General features: G+C 50.3%; 1 protein-coding gene across 2 annotated transcripts in view; it reads left to right on the forward strand.

Moving 5' to 3' along the window:
- The window catches only part of ARHGAP39 (Rho GTPase activating protein 39), a 106362-nt gene that overhangs the window by 74245 nt on the left and 12502 nt on the right, over positions 1-19615 (forward strand). For both annotated transcript variants that reach the window (XM_064154448.1, XM_064154449.1), the window contains exons 2-4: positions 4017-4448; positions 16012-16092; positions 17153-18560. In XM_064154448.1, the coding sequence (XP_064010518.1) occupies positions 4017-4448; positions 16012-16092; positions 17153-18560 (1921 nt within the window). The remainder of the gene's footprint in view (positions 1-4016; positions 4449-16011; positions 16093-17152; positions 18561-19615) is intronic.

Genomic DNA, 19615 nt, shown 5'->3' on the forward strand with positions numbered 1-19615 from the left:
TGTGGTCATCAGATGGGGCTTTAAGGCATGGCATCAAGGAATGACCTTCTTAGAATCATAGAATCATTGAGGTTGGAAAGGACCTGTAAGATCATCAAGTCCAACCAAGGAGTAGCAGACTTGAACACAAGAAGTTCTATCTAACCATGAGGAGGCACCTCTTTAATTTAAGGGTGATGGAGTCTCTTTCTTAGGAGACATTCAAAACCCACCTGGACCTGTTCCTGTGTGACCTTCTTTAGGTGAACCTCCTCTGACAAGGTGGTTGGACTTGGTGATCTCCAGAACTTCCTTTGAAGCCCACAGTGATTCTGTGATTCTTCTGGTGGCTAAAAGAATGGTCTGAAGGATTCTTGCAAAATAAAATGCACAATAAATGAAATAATGGGCCTAGTAACCAAGCAAGGACATGGTTTAGTAGTGGGCTTAGCAGCTTTAGGTTAACACATGGACTTGACGATCTTGAAAGTCTCTTCCAACCAAAATGATTCCATGGTTCTATAAGAAAATAAAATAATGACAAATGAATCAAATTGTTCTGCACAGAGGCAGGTCAGAACAACACTGGATTGATTGTAGATCAGCCCTGCAAACATTCCAGGTCAGGTTGGACAAGGCTTTGCCCAACCTGATCTAGCTGAAGATACTGCTGCTCAGGGACTATGTGACCTTCAAAGGTTCCCTCCAACCCAACTCATTCAGTGATCAATAATTTGTATTTTCATTTTTAAGGATGGGAATGAGCTGTGGGATTAATTTTAAAGGGTGGGAATCTGTCTGGGATTGGGAACTAATGGGAGGTTTTTGGGTCTTGGAGATGTTTAGAGCTCCACTATGCTGAAGGGATCGCCTGAGGGGGAGAGACCTGGGAAGCATAGCACCTCAGGGTCTTTAAAGTTTCTTTCATGGGCCTTGATCATGAGCCATGTCTCTAAAACCACACCTAGCAGCATGGGCAGCAGGTGGAGGGAGGGGGTTCTACCCCTGGGGTCAGCTTTGGAGGCTTCAGCACAGCAGACACATGGACCTGTTGGAATGGAGACAGAAGAGGAGCCTACAGCAGCAATGGGAGAGCTGGAAGCCCTCTGCTGTGAGGCCAGGCTGAGAGAGTTTGGGCTGTTTAGCCTGGAGAAGAGAAGGCTCCAGGGAGACCTTCTGGTGGCCTTCAAGTACTTAAAGAGGTTGATGGGTATGGATTTGATCAGGCAGTGTGGTGGCAGGACAAGGGGTGATGGATTTCAACTGGAGAAGGGTAGATTTAGATTGGATATTAGGAAGAAATTCTTCAGCATGAGGGTGGTGTGACCCTGGCCCAGGCTGCCCAGAGATGTGGTAAATTCTCCACCCCTGGAACCATTCCAGGTCAAGTTTGTGTGAGGCTCTGAGCAACCTGCTCTACTTGCAGGTGTCCTTTCTGCCTGCAAGGGGGTTAGACTACATGGCCTTTGAAAGTCCCTCCAAACCAAACCTATTCCATGATCCTCAGAAGCTTTAGCTCAGGGTAAAGCTGGTGCTGCTTCATCCTCCTGGTTCCAGTTTGCTTCTTTTTGGAGAGTTCAGGAGTTGAAAAGAAAAAGGCCTCCACCTTCTTCCTCCTCAAGGGAAGATCTTAGCTCTGAGATGTTTTTTTCTGACCGAGACGCCAAATCAATGGGAGCTGCTGACCTCATTATGCTCTGACACAGAAAAGATGCTTACACAGCACTTCTTCTCCACTATCAATAAATTCCAGGTCCTTTAAAGTGGAAAATGCTTGGAAATCCAATCTTCTTCTCATCATAGTGTTAATTGCCCTCATGTCAAGTGTGATAACACTGCTTGGTGCCCTGTGAGGACCTCTGCTAGGTCAGGAGCTGGTCCCTGCATAGACTGTGGAGTTCAACACAGAATCACAGGATCCTTTGGGCTGGAAGAGACCTTTAAGGTCATGAAGTCCAAGCATGAACCCAGCACTGCCAGGGCCATCAGCACCACATCTCCACAGCCTTGAAAGCCCTCCAGGGATGAGATCTCCACCACAGCCCTGGGCAGCCTGGGCCAGACCTTGACAACCTGTTCCACGAAGAAATTGTTCCTGTTGTCCAACATAAACGTGGGGAAATGTGAGGCCATTTCCTCTTGCCCCATCACTTGTTCCTTAGGAGGGGAGACCAACCTCCATCTGGCTCCATCCTCCTTTCAGAGAGTTGTAGAGAGCCGGAAGGTCTCCCCTCAGGCTGAACAGCCCCAAATCCCTCAGCTGCTCATCACAAGACCTCTTCTCAAGACCCTTCTGCTTCTCTGGAAACTTCCAAACCCCGCCCTGGATGTGTTCCTGTGTGACCTGCCTTAGGTGATCCTGGTTTGGCAGGGGGGTTGGACTCAATGATCTTTCGAGGTCCCTTCCAACCTCTAGCATTCTTTGATTCTCCAGACCCTTCCCCAAGCTTCATTGCCCTTCTCTGGGCACCTCCAGCCTGTCAGTGTCCTTCTTGGAATCAAGGGCCCAAAACCAACCCCAGGACTCAAGGGACTGTCCCCGGTATACAGGGCCAATCCCTGCCCTACTCCAGCATCTCGATACCAAAACATGAAGCAGAAAATGAGGTTTAACCTTCCTTCCATCACCTCCCCTTCCCTGCTGAGCTCCAAACTGGGCAACCATCAGGCCAACATTGAAGGTTTGGTGGCGAGCACATTGCTCCAGCTCCCTCAGAAACACAACAAAGGGCTTTATTGAAATCATAAAGCAGTAAAGGGAGCTTAGGAGCAGGAAAGAGGATTAGGAGGAGGTCCTAATCCCAAAAGAACAGACAATTGAAGTGATTTTTTTTTTTGAGATTACTCCAAACACTGCAGGTGTCACCTTCTGCTAAGCTGGAGACAACCCGAGGCTTACAGGCAGCTGCTTCTTAGCCAAATGCTTCTTTTTTGGGGTGGGTTGATGTAAAAACCATTGAAGGGAGTTTGGATTTCACCACTATTTCTTTCTTGGGGTCTGTCTTCCTCTGCTTATAGGGTTAGAAAGGGAAAGAAAGAGATGAGGAGAAGAAAAAAGGCCCCCAGGATCCTAAGTGGAACTTATCAAACCAGGTGGCACTTCAAAGTGACACGTTCAGTGAGTCAGAGAGGCGATGGATGGCATCTCCCTGCCTTTTACCAGGAGTCCTCCAGGGCTGGTTCTGAAATGTCCAATTTGCTCAAGTGTTTGCAAGGGAAAAGGTCCTCTGGCAGCTGGAGCTGCTGGTGGCCTGGCCCCAAGCTCTCTGTTGGGTTCAGCTCCTCTTTCAAGATGACTTAGGTTGGATGTGAGGAACAATTTCTTCATAGAAGGGGTTGTCAAGGCCTGGCCCAGGCTGCCCAGGGCAGTAATGGAATCATCATCCCTGCAGGGCTTTCAAAGCCATGTAGATGTGGTGCTGAGGGCCATGGTTTAGTGGTGACCTGGCAGTGCTGGATTAATGGTTGGACTCCACAATCTCAGAGGTCTTTTCCAAGCAAAACCATTACATGAACATGCTGAGCATGCTGCAGCCACCAGGTCCATGCTCTGAGGAGTTCAAGCTATAAAACGTGGAGGGTTCGAGGTGGAAGCCATGGTGATGTGACCTTGGGTGACTGTTCCTGGCTGGCTTGTAGAACTGCTGGATTCTTCTGGGAGCTGAAAAGAATAGGGACAGGCTTGGAGACACTTTATTTAGTGTCAGTAGTGCTGCAGGCCCCAGGACAGTGGTGGAGTCACCATCCCTGGAGATATTTAAATGGCTGTGCACCTGATGCTTTGGGACATAGTTTTCTGGCAGTCTTACAGTGCCAGGTCAAAGGTTGGGATGGATGATCTTGAAGGTCTCTTCCAACCAAAGATATTCTGTGATCCAGTGTCGATGGGGAAGGTAGAGTTTGATTTCCCCACCCACGCTTCTCTCCTCCTCCATCCTGCACTGCAAACCTTGACTCATAGCGTGGTTTAGGTTGGAAGCAACCTTCAGAGCCGATGTAGCTGAGGTCTCTTTCTCTCTCTGTCTGTTGTCCTCCAGGCTGGAATGGGTGGAAATCATCGAGCCTCGAACGCGGGAGCGCATGTACGCCAACCTCATCACCGGGGAGTGCGTCTGGGACCCCCCGGCTGGGGTGAGGATCAAACGCACCAATGAGAACCAGTGGTGGGAGCTCTTTGATCCCAACACCTCCCGTTTCTACTACTACAATGCCACCACTCAGAGGACGGTGTGGCACCGGCCGCAGAACTGCGACATCATCCCTCTGGCCAAGCTGCAAACCCTGAAACAGAACACAGAGTCACCAAGGGCTTCCACAGAGAACAGCCCAGGGAGGAGCAGCAATGTCAGCAGGGAGGGAAGCACCAGCTCCTCCTTGGAGCAGGAACTGGAGGGGAGTGAGAAGGTCCAGGAGCAGAGGTCAAGTCGCCAGTCAACCCAGTACGCCGTGGTCAAAGAAGAAACGGAAAGGTAAAAGCGAGGCTGGTTCTGCTGGCGTGTGTGGTTGGGCTTGGCGATGGGTTGCTGGAGTGAAATGGTGAGTGAAGACAGGCTGGTGGTCTTACAGGGTGGTGGAAGAGCCAAGACCAGACACTTGTCTTGTGCAGAGATGTTTTGTGAGTGGTTCATGGCTGTCTACACCACGGTGCTCCTCCACAAAACAACCACAGGATGGAGTGAAAATGCTTGTGTAAAGTGGTCCTCCATGTGAGGGACAACTTAGATCTTTCCTCTGGAAAGATCCATTACAGAATCATTTCTCACCCTCTGAGATGTTTTATGGATGCTTCATGGCTCTCTGCGCCATGCTGGGTTTGCTCCTTCATGAAACAGTCGCAGGAGGAAGAGCAGAATTGTCTGTGGAAGGTGGTTCTCCATGTGAGAGACAACTCCAGATGTTTCCTCTGGAAAGACCCATTAGAGAAATCATTTCTTGTCTTCTGAACCGTGTGGGTGTAGAGTGTGGTGTGGTTTGAAATGATCTCACGGATAACATCTCCCCACCAAAGCAGCATGATTCATGCTGCAACCATGAGGTTGTCCCACTGGTCTGTGGAGCAACTCACAGAGGTGATTTGTCTTGGAAAGGAAAAGCTTTCAATGAACAATGAGTTAGTGCAGAGTTTCTAAGGTCCAGCAGCAGATGGACAATGCTCCGTTGCTGCTCCATGCTCTTTGCTTCATACTCTGATGTCTTCCAAGCCACAAACAAGGTGGTTTGTGACTTAAATCTGTTTGTAGTCTCCTAATTGAATCACCCTACAATGTTAGCAACCCACCAGTGTCACCAGAGAACAACCACTGGCTCAATCTCTGCTCATAACCAGCTGGTGCACAGAAACTGAAGCCAGGTGATCTCATGGCCATGTAGGATGGGAACAGGAACTCCCAGCTCAGCAAGTGCTTTCATGTGGCACCTCAGGATGCCTCTGGCCAGTGAGGGTAGGCTTTATCTCCCTGAGCTCTTAGAAGGTCCTCTGATAAGATCTCTGAGAATGGAGATGGCACCTCCCAAGGCAGGTGGGGCATGGGGAGGTGGATGGTTTTGAAGTTCAATCACAAGGATGCTGGCTGAGCTGGGTGGTGCTCGCTGCGGGCAGACATGGGTGGGCATGTCTAGAGGAGGCTGTTTGACCTACAAGAAAGATGGAGAGGACCTTCCACAAGTGATAGGACAGGAGGTGGTGGCTTTAAACTAAAAGAGAGGAGATTTAGATTCAATGTTAGGAAGAAATTCTTTACCCTAAAATTGGGGAGACACTTTGCCCAGGTTGGTGGTAGATGCCCCATCCCTGGAAGTCATAGAATACATCAGGTTGGAAGTGACTCTCAAACGTCATTTTGTCCTACCCCCCTGCAGTGAGCAAGGATATCTCCAAGCAGATCAGGTTGCTCAGGGCCCCATCAAGTTTGACCTTGTATGTCTCCAGGTGTCCAAGGCCAGGTTGGATGAGGCCTTGAGCAACCTGATCTGGTTGAAGATGTCCCTGCTCAGGGCAGGTGTGTTGGACTAGATGACCTTTAAAAGGTCTCTACCAACCCAAACTATCCTCTGTCACCTCAGTGTCCTTCTTGGAGTAAGAGACTCAAAACTGAAGCCCATATTTGTGGAGAGGCCTCACAGTGCCCAGTACAGGGGGACTCTTCACCACCATAGTCCTCCATCCCAGCAGCACTCTCCACGAGGGAGCTCTTCCTGCAAAGGCAGCATCATCCCACCAGAAATGGGATGGTCTTTGCTGCTGGAAGGGAAGGTGCTGTGGGTTGGAAAGGGCCATGTGGTTGAACCTGGGAGATGTGACAATTCCAACAGGGATGGGGCAGGTGGGAAGCTTCAGCAACATCCATGTTGTGCTGGATCCACGTGGAATAGGTGTGGAGGTGGGTGGAGGCATCTGCCAAGCGTGCTGTGATGGCCCCATCACTGTATGACCAGAGGAGCTTCTATCTGTCTGGGATTTCTGTAGTGAAGCATGTGAAGGAGGACTTCCTTCAGTTGGAAAAGGCTGCAGGGATTCCATCTCCAGCAGTGGCTGGTCCTCAGGCCTGGGACAGATGAAGCCAAACATGAACTGTGGAAATTAAAAATTGATTTTTGATGGTGGCAGTCAAAGGCTGCAGAGGGCAGAGGCAGGTCAGGCATCAGTGCCTCGAGCTTCTTGGCTTTCAGGGTGTCTCTGAGGTTCGCTGGTGGCTTCTGACACAGTGAGCACAAGCTAAAATTGTAGAGATTTCTGTTCAGTGTTCTTCTGAACCTGTCCAAGGCTTGAAACCCTGGAAGGCTGCTTCAGATGACAAGCATCACAGCACAGACAAACCAGGAGCTTCTTGTGGGGCTTGAGATATCCAAACCCAACTCTTCCTTTCCATCTCTAAACACCGTCTCCTGAGTGGTGTTTACACTCAAGAGGTGCCCCACACCCTACATTGACCCAAAGACTGAAGAACCACATTTGGTAGGAAATGGTGGAGACTGCTCCCACTCCATTCTTCATGTTCTTAGTGCAGTGGTGGCCTGAGCTGGAGCTGGTCCTATCACACATGTGCAGATGGAAGATGCTTCCATGGGGAATGTGCTGTTGCCGAGAGCTTGGGTATCACTGGGCTTGTTTGACGCTGCTGTGGTGAGGTGGGATTTGCACTGAGCTATAATTAGCAGCTGGATCCATCTCTGGAGACTATGGTGGGAAGTGCTGCTGTGTTGTCTCAACTCAGTGAGCATCTGCTCCTCTTTGAGATCTCAACAGCAGGTTTGTCTTGGTGATAAGCAGAAGTAGAGAGCTTCCCAGCAGCAGGTTCTTGGGTATGCTGTCTCACCCACACCTTGTTTATCTTTAAATGGTGAGAGGACCTCCTCCTTGGAGCTCCTATGCAGGACTTGGCTGTGCCCAGTGGGCAGCATCTCTAGCCTTGCTTCACGAGGGAGAGGTGGCACATGGAAGCTTCGCAGAATTCCAGCATCCCAGGATGGTGGGGCTTGGAATGGACCTGTGGAGATCATCTAGTCTAACCCTTCTGTTCCAGCAGGGTCACCCACATCAGGTTGCCCAGGATCAGTGTCCAGGTGGGTTTGGAATCTCTCCTGAGAAGGAGACTCCACAACCACTCTGGGCAGCCGGCTCCAGCATCCTCATCAGCAAGGAATTTTCTCCTCCTATTCAGATGTAACCTCCTGGATTCCAGTTAGTGGCCAGTGCCCCTTGACCTGCCACTGGATACCATTAAGAAGAGCCTGGCCCCATCCTCTTGCCCCCCACCCTTTAGATATTGATCAACATTGACTCCTGGAAGCCAAATGTCAGGCTCGGTCTTATGGGGGGATGTTCAGAGTGATGGGAAGACTGAAGCTCAATCTTCAGTCCATCTCCATTGGCTGCAGAGCTTGTTTGGAAAGTGTCTAAGGTCTCCTCTTGACATGATAATTCTCCAACTCAGGTGTTCCTGAAGAGTTGAGGTTGTTCTGGAGGTTTGCTTCGGAGCACAAATCTTGTGAGGAGTAGCTGAGGAACCTGGGGCTGTCAGCCTGGAGAAAAGGAGGCTCAGCAGAGACCTGGCTTTCTGAAATTCCTGGAGAGGGGGCTGGAGCAAGTTGGGACAAGAGGAAATAGCCTCCAGTTGCCCCAGATGAGGTTTAGGTTGGACATGAGGAACAATTTCTTCATAGAAAGAGTTCTGAGAGAATGGCACAGGCTGCCCAGGGCAGTGTTAGAGTCCCCATCCCTGGAGGGACTCAAAAGCTGTGTAGATGTGGTGCTGAGGGACATGGTTTAGTGGTAGACTTGGCAATGCTGGGTTAGCGGTTGGACCTGATGATCTTAAAAGATCTCTTCTAAGCAAAATGATTCTCTGATTCCTGTTCCCACCTCCAGGCAGTCCCTCTCAAGCAGCTGAACCCACCACAGTTGAGTTGCTCTGAAGGTTTTTTGGTGCTTTAATGATTACCAGACATCCCCTACTGGCTTCATGCTCTTCTGCTGCTTCCATCAGACCTTCAGTTCCATGAACCTTGTCAGATGTCATACAGGGGAGGACACTAATTGGAACCATCACGGTTCACATGGTCCACATCATGGGAGGCTGGGTGGGAATGGGCTTGCAAGCTGTAATTAAAGCCAAGAGGTCTCTGCAGGAAATCACTTTGCAGGTCACGTGTCCTCTTCTCGGCACTTCCACACACTGCGAGCAGATTGCGATTGCATGGAGCTTGCACTCAGAGCTGGAGTCCCAGACTCGTCCCCTTGCAACAGCTTCTCTCTTTTCAGCTCTGCTGTCAACTCACCTGAGGTCCTTCCCACCCATACCATAACCAAAGCCAGCATTCCTGCTCTTCACACAAGATTCTCATCTGCTGATGCTTGGCATCACCATCAACTGAGGCTGGCTTCATGAGCCACTCCCTGGAGGCGTTCAAGGCCAGGTTGGATGAGCAGCCTGGTCTAGTGGAAGGTGTCCCTGCCCATGGCAGGAAGTTGGAGCTAGATGATCTTTAAGGTCCCTTCCAACCCAAACCACTCTATCAATCCTTGAATAAGTTCTCCCAATGGTCAAAGAGCCAACGCAGTTGGACTAGATGATTGTTGGTAGGTCCCTTCCAACAGAAGCAGTCTGTTCTGTGCCTGACTTCATTTGCATTTTTCATGATACCTCCGAGCAGGTCTTGAGGGTCTTAGAACTTGTGGGGTTAACAATGTTTCTGCTGCTGGGTATCCATGTGGATGCTGCATGAGTGACCCCTTGTGATCACCTACTGTAGGTTGCCAACAGTTGTCACCTCCTCTTAAGTATGGAGAGAGGATTTAATGGTTCTGCAGATGCTTCTGCTCACCTTGTTAGGAGAAATTCAAGTGCTGAACTACTTCTGGGTGGGCTTTGCGACTGCAGAGTCCTCTGCCCAAGTGTCTAGAGAAATTAATTGAATCACTCAACTATTTTGTTTGGAAGAGGCCTTTAAAGGTCATTTAGTCCAACATCTCTGTAATATCAGAACTCCTCCCAGAAACTCATCTTCTGGGCCTGATGGATATCAAGCTGACACCAGCTAACCAGGCCAGATTGGATCAATGGGCCAAAGTCAGTGGGATGAGGTTCAATAAGGCCAGGTGCTGGGTCCTGCCCTTGGGTCACAACAACCCCATGAAGGCTGAAGGCTCGGGGCAGACACTGTCCAGTGGGAAAGGACCTGGGGATGTTGTTCAGCGGTGGCTGGAAATGAGCAGAGTGTACCCAGGTGGCCAAGAAGGCCACCAGCATTCTGGCTTGGATCAAAAAGGGTGTGGCCATCAGGACCAGGACAGGAATTGTCCCCCTGGACTAGGCGCTGGTGAGGCCACACCAAAAATTATGGGTTCCGTTTTGGGCCACTCACTCCAAGAAGGACATTGAGGGTCTGGAGCATGTCCAGAGAAGGGAATCAAAGGAGGGCGGTCTGGAGAACTTGTGAGGTGCAGCTGCAGGTCCTGGGGTTGTTCAGCCTGGAGCAAAGGAGGTTAGAGCCAGGTGGGAGACCTTCTCTATAACTCCTCAAAAGCGTGCTGGATTCAGGTGGGGGTCGGTCTCTTCTCCCTAGCAACAAGTGACAGGACAAGAGGAAACAGCCTCAAGCTGCCTCAGGGGAGGTTTAGGTTGGGCACAAGAAACAATTTCTGCATGGAAAGACTTACCAAGGCCTAGCTTGAACTGCCATGGGCAGTGGTGCAGTCCCCATCCCTGGAGGGATTTCAAAGGTGTTTAGATGTGATGTCGAGGTTTGGTGGTCACCTGGCAGAGCTGGGTTAACAGTTGGACTCCATGACCTTAATGATTCCTCCCAACCAAAACAATTCCACAACTCAATGAGCTGAAATCAGGTCCTGTTCCTTTTTAATATCCTCTCCTCCAATTCTCCACCACCCGCTGTCGAGCAGGACCCTGGGATTAGGCCATGCTTATCTACTGCAGCTTACGTAGGTGGTGAGACCCAGAATACACATTACGTAAGCAGCAAGAAAAGCCACCCCTGGCCTTGGAAGAGCAGCAGTGGCTGTAATGAAGAGCGCCAGGACCCCGCCGCCGATGATTGCGGCGCAGGATTAAGGAGCTGGGATTTCGTTTCTATTCCTGGTCCTGCCACCAAGCTCCTGCTATTTCCGTCCAACCACTTTCCCTTCTTTTTTAGACATCAAAGCAGGTCTCCTCTCCAGGCCGTGGTGAAACGAGGTCACTTCCTATTCCAGGAGGAGAAAATAAAGCTTCATTTGTGGGAGTGTAATTTATTAGATGTTTCCTGGTCTACTAGAGCTTCCTGTGCTAAAGATGCCAGCAGGAAACTTAGGATCATGGAATTAGGTAACGGTTTCACAGGACCATAGAGCTGATTCAAGTGGAAAAGACCTTCAAGGTCATCGAGTCCAACTATCAACCTACCACCACCATTAAACCACATCCCCATGTGCCACTTTGGCTGGAAGTGATCTTCAGGATCACCAAATACAACCCTTAACTCAACACTCCCAAGTCCATCACCCTTGACACTCTAAAATCTACCACCTAATTTAACTCAGCACTCCCAAGTCCACCACTGCACCATGTCACTTGTGTCTGTCTTTTGAGCCTTTGGAATCCCAAATTTAGAGTATTAATGGAAAAAAGAACCAAACAAGGAAAAAACACCTTCAAAATTCCTCCACTCTAACTGAGAGAAGCTCCATACTGGAAGAAGGCTCTCACTGAGGGAAAATGCAAATGCTTCCAGCTCAAAATGAAGCTGGAGGTGAGAGGCAGCTCCAAATGTGATGCTCCTTCTGATGTGATGCTCCTATAGATCACAGAATGGTTTGGGTTGCAAGGACCTTCAAAGGTCATCTAGTCCAAGCCTCCTGCAGTCAGCAGTTGAGAGAAGTGTTAGATGCTCCATCCCTCTAACCATTCCAGCGCATTGAAAACCTCACCCAGGTCTTCAGGATTGGCATCAAAGACATTTGGCAATGGGCCTGGGAATCTGGCTTTGGAATGCCAACGTTCCTCCAAGATCCCATCAAAGAAAGGAGTAGCCCCAAGTTCTGGGTCCCAGCTGCCTTGGGGCATGTGATGTGAGAGTTGGATCTCCTCATCTTCTGGAATTGTAATTTGATGATTTATTTTGCCCTCCTAATTAATCTGGATTCCCTTCACCAGTACAGAGTCAGGCTGTGAGCACCCTCCAGCTCTTGGTAGCCATGGAGAAGGTGCAGGCAACGTGGACTGGAGTTGTAGGAGCTCAGTGGGTTGTTGTGGAGCCTGTTCCAGAAAACAGCTCTGACAGGACAAGGGGAAATGGCCCCAGGATGCCCCAGGGTAGGTTTAGGTTCAGCATGAGGAATGTTTCCATCTGCATGTCATGAAAATCCCTCAAGTTGCGCCATGAGAGGTTTAGACTGGACATGAGGAACGTGTCCATATCCATGGAAACAGTCTCAGGTTGCAGAAGTGGAACCTTAGGTTGGATATGAGGAACATTTCCTTGTCCATATCCATGAAAATGACCTCAAGTTGCACCAAAAGAGGTTTAGACTGGACATGAGGAACATGTCCATAGAAACAGCCTCAGGTTGCAACAGAGGAGGTTTAGGTTGGACATGACAAACAATTTGTTTGTGGAAAGGGTCACCCAGGCCTGGCCCAGGCTGCCCAGGGCAGTGGTGGAGTCACCATCACTGGAGGGATGGAAAAGTCATGGAGATGTTGTGCTGAGGGCTATGGTTTAGTGGTGGACTTGGCAGTGCTGGGTTAATGGTTGGATTTAATGATCTTAAAGATCTCTTCCAACCAAATGATTCTATGACATACACCTCAGATGCATAGGAGTGGTGAAAGTGGCCGACGAAGGTCTGGCCCACTGGGAGAAGAGTGACCTCCATCCACCTCCATGGAGTGGAGATCACTCTCCTCTCAGCGGGTCAGACCTTCATTGGTCACTTTCACCACTCCTAAAAGTTCAGTGTGGTGACCTGCAAGCTGTTGGGTGTTAATATTGATCTCAGCCCACATGTAGACATGATGAACTGCTCCAAGATGTTCCCATAGCCTCCTAGGGCAACAATGGGATGATACAGAAGAGCTTTTGCAGATGCTACAGCTTCCTGGTGTCCACCATCAGCAGGAAATTTGTGCAGAGATGCTTTGCTGCTGCTGGGTACTTGTGAGGTACCTTCCTTGGATTTTCTCCATGGACAGGGCAGATATTTTCCATGTTGCTTTCCATGTTCACATGGGCTACATCATCCACATCTCTCCAAGTGTGACTTGCTAGGAAACACCTCCAAGGAGATGGACCTGGGAGTGCTGGTGGGGAGCAAGTTGCCCATGAGCCCGCAATGTGCTCATGCCCAAGACAGCAAATGGTCTCCTGGGATGCAGGAGGAGTGTGGCCAGCAGGTGGAGGGAGGTTCTCCTCCCACTCTACTCTGCCCTGGTTAGGCCACAGCTGGAGTAATAAGTTAAGTTCTGGTCTCCCCAGTTCAAGAGAGACAGAGAACTACTGGAGAGAGTCCAGCAGAGTGCCACAAGAATGCTGAGGGGCCTGGAACATATCTCTGAGGGACCTGAGGCTGTTGAGCCTGGAGAATAGAAGACTCAGAGGGGATCTTCTCAATATCTAAAGGGTGGAGGGCAAGAGCCCAGAGTCAGATTCTTTCCAGTGGTGCCCAGTGAAAGGACATAGGGCAGTGGGCACAAACTGGAACCCAGGAGGTTCCATCAGCAGAAATCTGTTGTCTTGAAGTCAACAGTGTGCTGAATCAGTCTGCCCAGAGAGGTTCTGGAGTCTCCTTCTCTGGAGAGGTTTCAAACCTGCCTGGGCAACCTGCTGTGGGTGACCCTACTTTAGCAGTGGGACTGCACTTGATGATCTCCAGAGGTCACTTCCAACCCTCACCATGCAGGGATTCTGTATCACATCCTCCACGCTAGTTGGTTGGAGGAGATGAGCAGAAATTCTCTCCTCTCATCCAACTTTCATTTCCTTGCCTTCATCTTCCAAGGGTTCATTTCACCTCAGCAGTAATTAGCCACATTCCACACCAGCTCAGCATAATATAGACCTGTGTGGAGGTGATGGCTGAGCAGTTCCACCCTGTGGAGATTGAGGACAGCAAAGATTTGGCCTAGAGCCAACATCACTGCCCAACAGCAGCATGGTGGAAGCTAATCACGGCATCTCTGCAGGGATCCGTGGGTGGTTGCACAACCCCAGGGGTGGCCAAACTGGCTGCTCTTGCTTCTCCAAGACAAGGGGATCATTAAAAGTCACTTGCTGAGATTTCAGCACAAATGAAGAGCTGATGGAAACAGCAGGCATGGAGCTGGCTAGAGACCCAAGAGTAGGCTTGACAACTATTGAATATTTAAGCAGAAGACTTGTTAGGTTCCTGATGGCCAAGCTTCCATGGAACATTTGTCCTCCACCCTTCACCTACCACCCCAGGAAGTTGCTGTCTCAAGGTTTTTAAGACAAGATCCTATGACAAAGGTGAAACCAACAAAATCCTGGGGTGAAAACAGAGACATTTCAATGATGAGGAGGGTGAGAGCCTGACCCAGGTTGCCTAGAGGTAGGAGATGCCCCATCCTTGGAACCATTCCAGGTCATGTTGTGTGGGGGTGTGGGGCTCAGAGCAACTTGCTGGCTGCAGAGTAGCTGGACTAGGTGGCCTTTAAAGGTCTTCTAACCCAAAGGAGGTGACCTGTGCCCTGAAGGAACCATGGAATATAAGGTTGGAAGGGACCTCAAGGAACATGACCAAACTTTCTTGGCACAATCACAGTCTATACAAGATGGTCCAGTATCATGGAATGTTGAAGCAAGTCCAGAGGAGGCCACAAAGATGATCTGAGGGCTGGATGCCCTCTGCTGTGAAGCCAAGCTGAGAGAGTTGGGGTTGTTCAGCTTGGAGAAGAGAAAGCTCTAGGGGGCCCTTCTGATGGCCTTCCAGGACTTCAGGGGGCTACAGGAAGGTGGAGAGGAACCACCTCTCAGAGACTGAAGTGAGAGGTCAAGGGGCAATGGGTTTAAACTGGAAGAGGGAGATTTAGATCAGATATAATGAAGAAGTTCTCCATTTTGAAGGTGGTGAGACCCTGGCCCAGATGAGCCAGGGCAGTGATGGAGTCCACATCCCTGGAGGGCTTCCAAAGCTATGTAAATATGATGCCAAGATGCTGAGGGGCATGGTTTAGTGGTGACCTGGCAGTACTGGGTTAATAGCTGGACTCCATGATCTTAAGAACTTTTCCAGCCCAAACAATCCTCTCATTCTATGATCCTGGAGCCACAGCAGCTGGAGCCTTCCTCTTCAGAAGACACTTGGTGTCATAGAGGAGGAGGGGAAGAAATTCTCTTCCGTGTGCACTCAAGAGGAAAAAAGGATTAAGCTCCTCACTATGGCCATAATTTGAGGGCTCAGAAGTCTCATTAGCTTTGACAGGAGCTTAATGTGATTGCCTCTCACTGCAGCACAATTTTGGTGGCCAATCCTATTAAGAAGATTTATTTCTTTCCCAGTTTTCTTATTCTGAAGCCAACATCTGGTCTGATTTTTATGAACCTGAACCTATTCATGGGCACATAGGGGATGATTTTAGTGCTTTTCCCTCCCAAAACTTCTCCAACCCACCTTACTTTTCCAGATGTTTGCTGTTCTGTTCCAACGTGGAGCCACAGACTCCAGCTTTTCTCTGTGCCTTGTGTTTTTAGCTCATCTCCACTGTGAAGGCCAAAACAAAAACCTTTTTCTGTGCTCATCAAACAAATATGGACCAGAACAAACAATACTGGAAGGTGTTGTCCTTAGGTGAAGAACTAATGCACAGTCCCATGTCTCATTGGGAGGTCTTGGCATGGATCTAGGCTGCTGGCCAAGCCAAGTGCCAAAGGAAACATGAAGCAAGGATAGGTTTGCTCTTCTAGGGGAGTCTTTAAGCTGGTGGTGGTCCAAAGAATAATGTCTAGATGCTGTCCTGCACCTTTGTATGGTTTTATCCATGTTTCTCCAATCACATAAGGTGGGTTGGAGTAAGCTGGTAGCTGATGGTGCCATGATTTTCTTCTCCATCTTCTGGGAGCAAGCCTAGAAGTAACCAACTGCAATGTGGTAGATGAAAATATGCCAAAATAGGACTTTTTCTGGGGCTTGGCTTGTCACCTCTGCTCATCTTGGCTCTGACCATCTGAGAGGAGTAAGAGACTGCTCTTGTGATCTGTAGGTCATGCTTGAGGCATGAGGAAGGGCTGCACTTGGAAAGGACCATGGTGGGACAAAATCATGAGATGTTCCATCCAAGATGGATCTATCCAGGCATGTCTACAGCTGTTCCTTACAGCTAGGAGTGGTTTAAGGGACAATGTGGCATTTACAGGGGTTGAAGTGAAGCCGGAGACCACAACCACAGAGGGTTTGGTCATCGTCCATCTCTGTGGCTGCATCTTCATGAATCCTAAAGTGAAGGAGATGTTGATTAAGTACATGGACACCTGATAGCCACTGTTGGTAACCCTTTGCTCGCTGTTGCTGTGTTGCAGCTCATCGCCCTCCGGAGTGTTTGAGAAAGACTACGACATATATCGGGACTACACCGCAGAAGGTCAACTCCTCCACTACAGGTAGCCAACATTTCCCTCCAACAGCAGGGCTGGGGGCTCTGATGTGGCCTTGGTGGGTGTGGAGGACCCATCCAACCTTCAGGGATGGGGCAGTGACAACATGGGTGGATTCTTTCATGGTCATCTGGTCCTCCTCCCTATCTCCTTCCCTTCATCTTCTGTCAGGTTTAGGTTTACTGCCACCCTTAGATAAACCCAAGTGTGTATTTGAGTGGTTCTTTGGAGAAGGGACCTTTGGATAGGCCAGGAGAAAGTGGTAGGACAGGAGGAAATGGTAGGACATGAGAAGATGGTAGGGTAAGAGGAAAAGATAGGACAAGAAGAACTGGTAGGACAGAAGGAAAAGTTAGGACAAGAAGAAATCATAAAATGAGAAGATGGGAGGAAAAAAGGAAATGGGAGGACAAGAGGAAGCACCTCAGGTTCACCATCATAGTATCATAGAAGGGACCTCAAGGTTCATCGGTGTGAGGGGTGGTCAATTAGTGGAACAGAGAAGTGATGAAGTCTCCAGCCAAACACCCCTTTCTGATGGTCAAGGACAGGTTTGGGGGCAAGGACAACACTCCAGTACCCTTGGCCATGTTGCAAAGGGATGGAGGAAGACGTGGCTCTTTACAACTCCCTGAAGGAAGCTTGGAGCCACATGGAGCTGAAACCTCTTGTCTCAGACATTGGGCCAAGAGGAACTGACCTCATGTTGCCCCACAGGAGGTTTAGGTTGGACATGAGGAACAATTTCTTCATGGAGAGGCTTCTCAAGGCCTGGCCCCAGTTGCCTGGGGCAGTGGTGGAGTCCCCATCCCTGGAGAGGTTTCAAAACTATGGAGCTGTGGTGCTAAGAGACATGGTTTGGTGGTGCCCTGGCAGTGCTGGGTCAGTGGTTGGACTTGAGGACCTTAAATTTTCTTGCAACCTCAACAGTTCCATACTTGGGTTTGTCTGTCCTTTGGGCTCTGCTGTTGCTGAGGGTCTGCTGGGGTTCCAGGACAGCAGTACAGGGGTGTTTGTCCATCTGTGATCATGGAGGAGCTTCACTGGTTGCTGTTTGTCTCCTCAGGACATCATCACTGCGATGGAACGCCGGCACCAAGGAGCGGATGCTGATCAAGGTGACGGATCGCGAGCCCAGCTTCCTTCTGCACCAGGGCAATGGCTACGTGCCCGACAACACACCGGGCACCCGCTCGCGCCGGCCCTCAGGGGGCCAGCAGTCGCCCAACCTCCAAACCTTCACCCCCGAGGCTGACAACTCCGTTTTCTTCCCGGAGAGGAAACCATCACCCTTCTTGAAGAGAGCTGAGCATGTTGGGAGTTGCTCGCCCCTCCTTGGCCGAGGAGACACCTTCTGCTCTCCTCTCCAAACCCAACACCGCAAACACTCCAGCGAGTCCCAGCCTTCCTCTCCCCGCTACGCCTACGAGCCGCCCCTCTACGAAGAACCTCCCATGGAGTACCAAGCTCCCATCTATGATGAACCTCCCGTGGACATGCAGTATGAAGCTAGCGGAAGCTACAAAGCAGGTTCACCACAGAAGTCACCCATCAGGAAGCCTCATCCTTTCCTCCAGTCACCCAAACAAAGCTCCAACTCCCCCTACCAACAGTTAGTCCTCACCAAACAGAAATGTCCCGACCGCTTCATGAGCTTGGAGTACAGCCCAGCCGGCAAGGAGTACGTCAGGCAGTTGGTCTATGTGGAGCAGTCAGGTTCTAGCCCCAAGATGAAGACAGGTTTGAGGCACAAATATTCTCCCAACCCCATCGGTGGATCCTACTCACTGCAACACAGCCCTTGTCTGGTCCGTGACCAACGTTTGGAGATAAAATCTGGTGACTACAGCAGTATGGAAGGACCTGATTTCTGCCCTGGTCCTACAAGTGGCCAAGTGACCCAGGCTGAGGACTCCATGTCATGGTCCAGCCAGCAGGACACTTTGTCCTCCACTGGTTACTCACCCTCCACCCGAAAGAGGAAAAGCCGGAAGCCCTCCTTGTCCCATGAGCCCAATGCCTCCTCCACCGATGGCTCGGGAGACCGGGAGGTGCTGAGTGAGCAGATGCTGGGTGAAGAACGAGCTGCTCCACCACCCAACAGGTCACCCATGAACCGTACGGAGAGCAAAGCGGTAGAGGCAGAGGTGGCACGGGGCTTCCCTGAACCCTTCTTGGCCCAAGCACGCCTGGCCTGGGAAGCCCAGCAAGCCCACTACCACATGAAGCAACGCAGCAGTTGGGACTCCCAGAAGGATGGGTCAGGCTATGAGAGCGATGGTGCCCTCCCTTTGCCCATGCCAGGTCCCGTGGTGAGAGCCTTCAGCGAGGACGAGGCATTGGCACAGCAGGAGAACAAGCACTGGAAGAGGAACACCTTTGAGAAGTTGGGTTTCCCTCAAATCCTGCTGGAGAAGAGCGTTTCTGTCCAAACCAACCTGGCTTCACCTGAACCCTACCTGCATCCATCTCAGGTAACGTCCTCAGAAGGTGTCTTCAGCATTAGAGAGGGTGCCACCAATGTGGCATACTCCACCTGCTTGGAGTAGACCACACCATTTATCCTCACCGTCCTCTGTAAAGCTCCTCCTTCTGGTAAAGGTGGTTTAAACCTCCAGTAGATCCAACAAGTTGGTCCCACACCAGGCTGGGGTAGATTACACCATATGGCAGAGTGGTGTCCTCACCATCCCTCCTTAAAGGTCCTCCTCCTGGTAAAGCTGCTTTAAACCTCTAGTAGATCCAACAGGATGGTCCTCAGGGTGATCCCATATCAGACTGGGATAGACCACACCATGTGGCAGCATGGTGTCCTCACCACCCTCTTTGAAGCTCCTTCTGCTTGTAAAGGTGGTTTAAACCTCCAGTAAATCCAGCAAGATTGTCCTCAAGGTGATCCCACACCAAGTTGGGATAGGGCCACACCATGTGGTAGCCTTCTCTTCTCCAGGCTGAACAACACCAACCCTTCTCAGCCTGGTCTCGCAGCAGAGGGGTTCCAGCCCTCACAACATCTTCATGACCTCCTCTGGACCTGCTTCAACAGGTCTGTGTCTTGTGATGGAACAACATCCACATTTCTTGTGGCTTGGAGGAGCCACCAACCTCCTCCTGGGTATGTGGTCACTATAGAACCATGCTCTAGGGAGGAGGGGTTAACTAGGAGGGTTGGTGTCTCCACCCTGATACTTGAAGTACTGGTGGAGCTCAAAGCCACTTGTCCTTTGTTTGGTGGAAGAAGTCACCAGCTTCTTCTGTTCATGACTGCAAAGACTGAGGGACCAGGCAAAGAGAATCCACCAAGTCAGCTTCTGGATGATCTCATTTATCCAACTTCTCCCTCCTGATGCCACCAGTGCCTTGACTTACCTTGGCCACTGGTACCAGGCTGGGTCCACTTGCCCAGGATTGAGGAGCAGCTCCTTGGAGAGGACATAGCTTTTGGTGTGAGCATGGGGTGAGCTCTTGGTGCTGTGATGGTTGGTTAGCTAGTTTGGTGAGTGGTTGATTGCCTGGTTGGTTTGGTGTT

This window comes from Pogoniulus pusillus, chromosome 14 (genome assembly GCF_015220805.1).
Source record: "Pogoniulus pusillus isolate bPogPus1 chromosome 14, bPogPus1.pri, whole genome shotgun sequence".
Lineage (NCBI taxonomy): Eukaryota > Metazoa > Chordata > Aves > Piciformes > Lybiidae > Pogoniulus > Pogoniulus pusillus.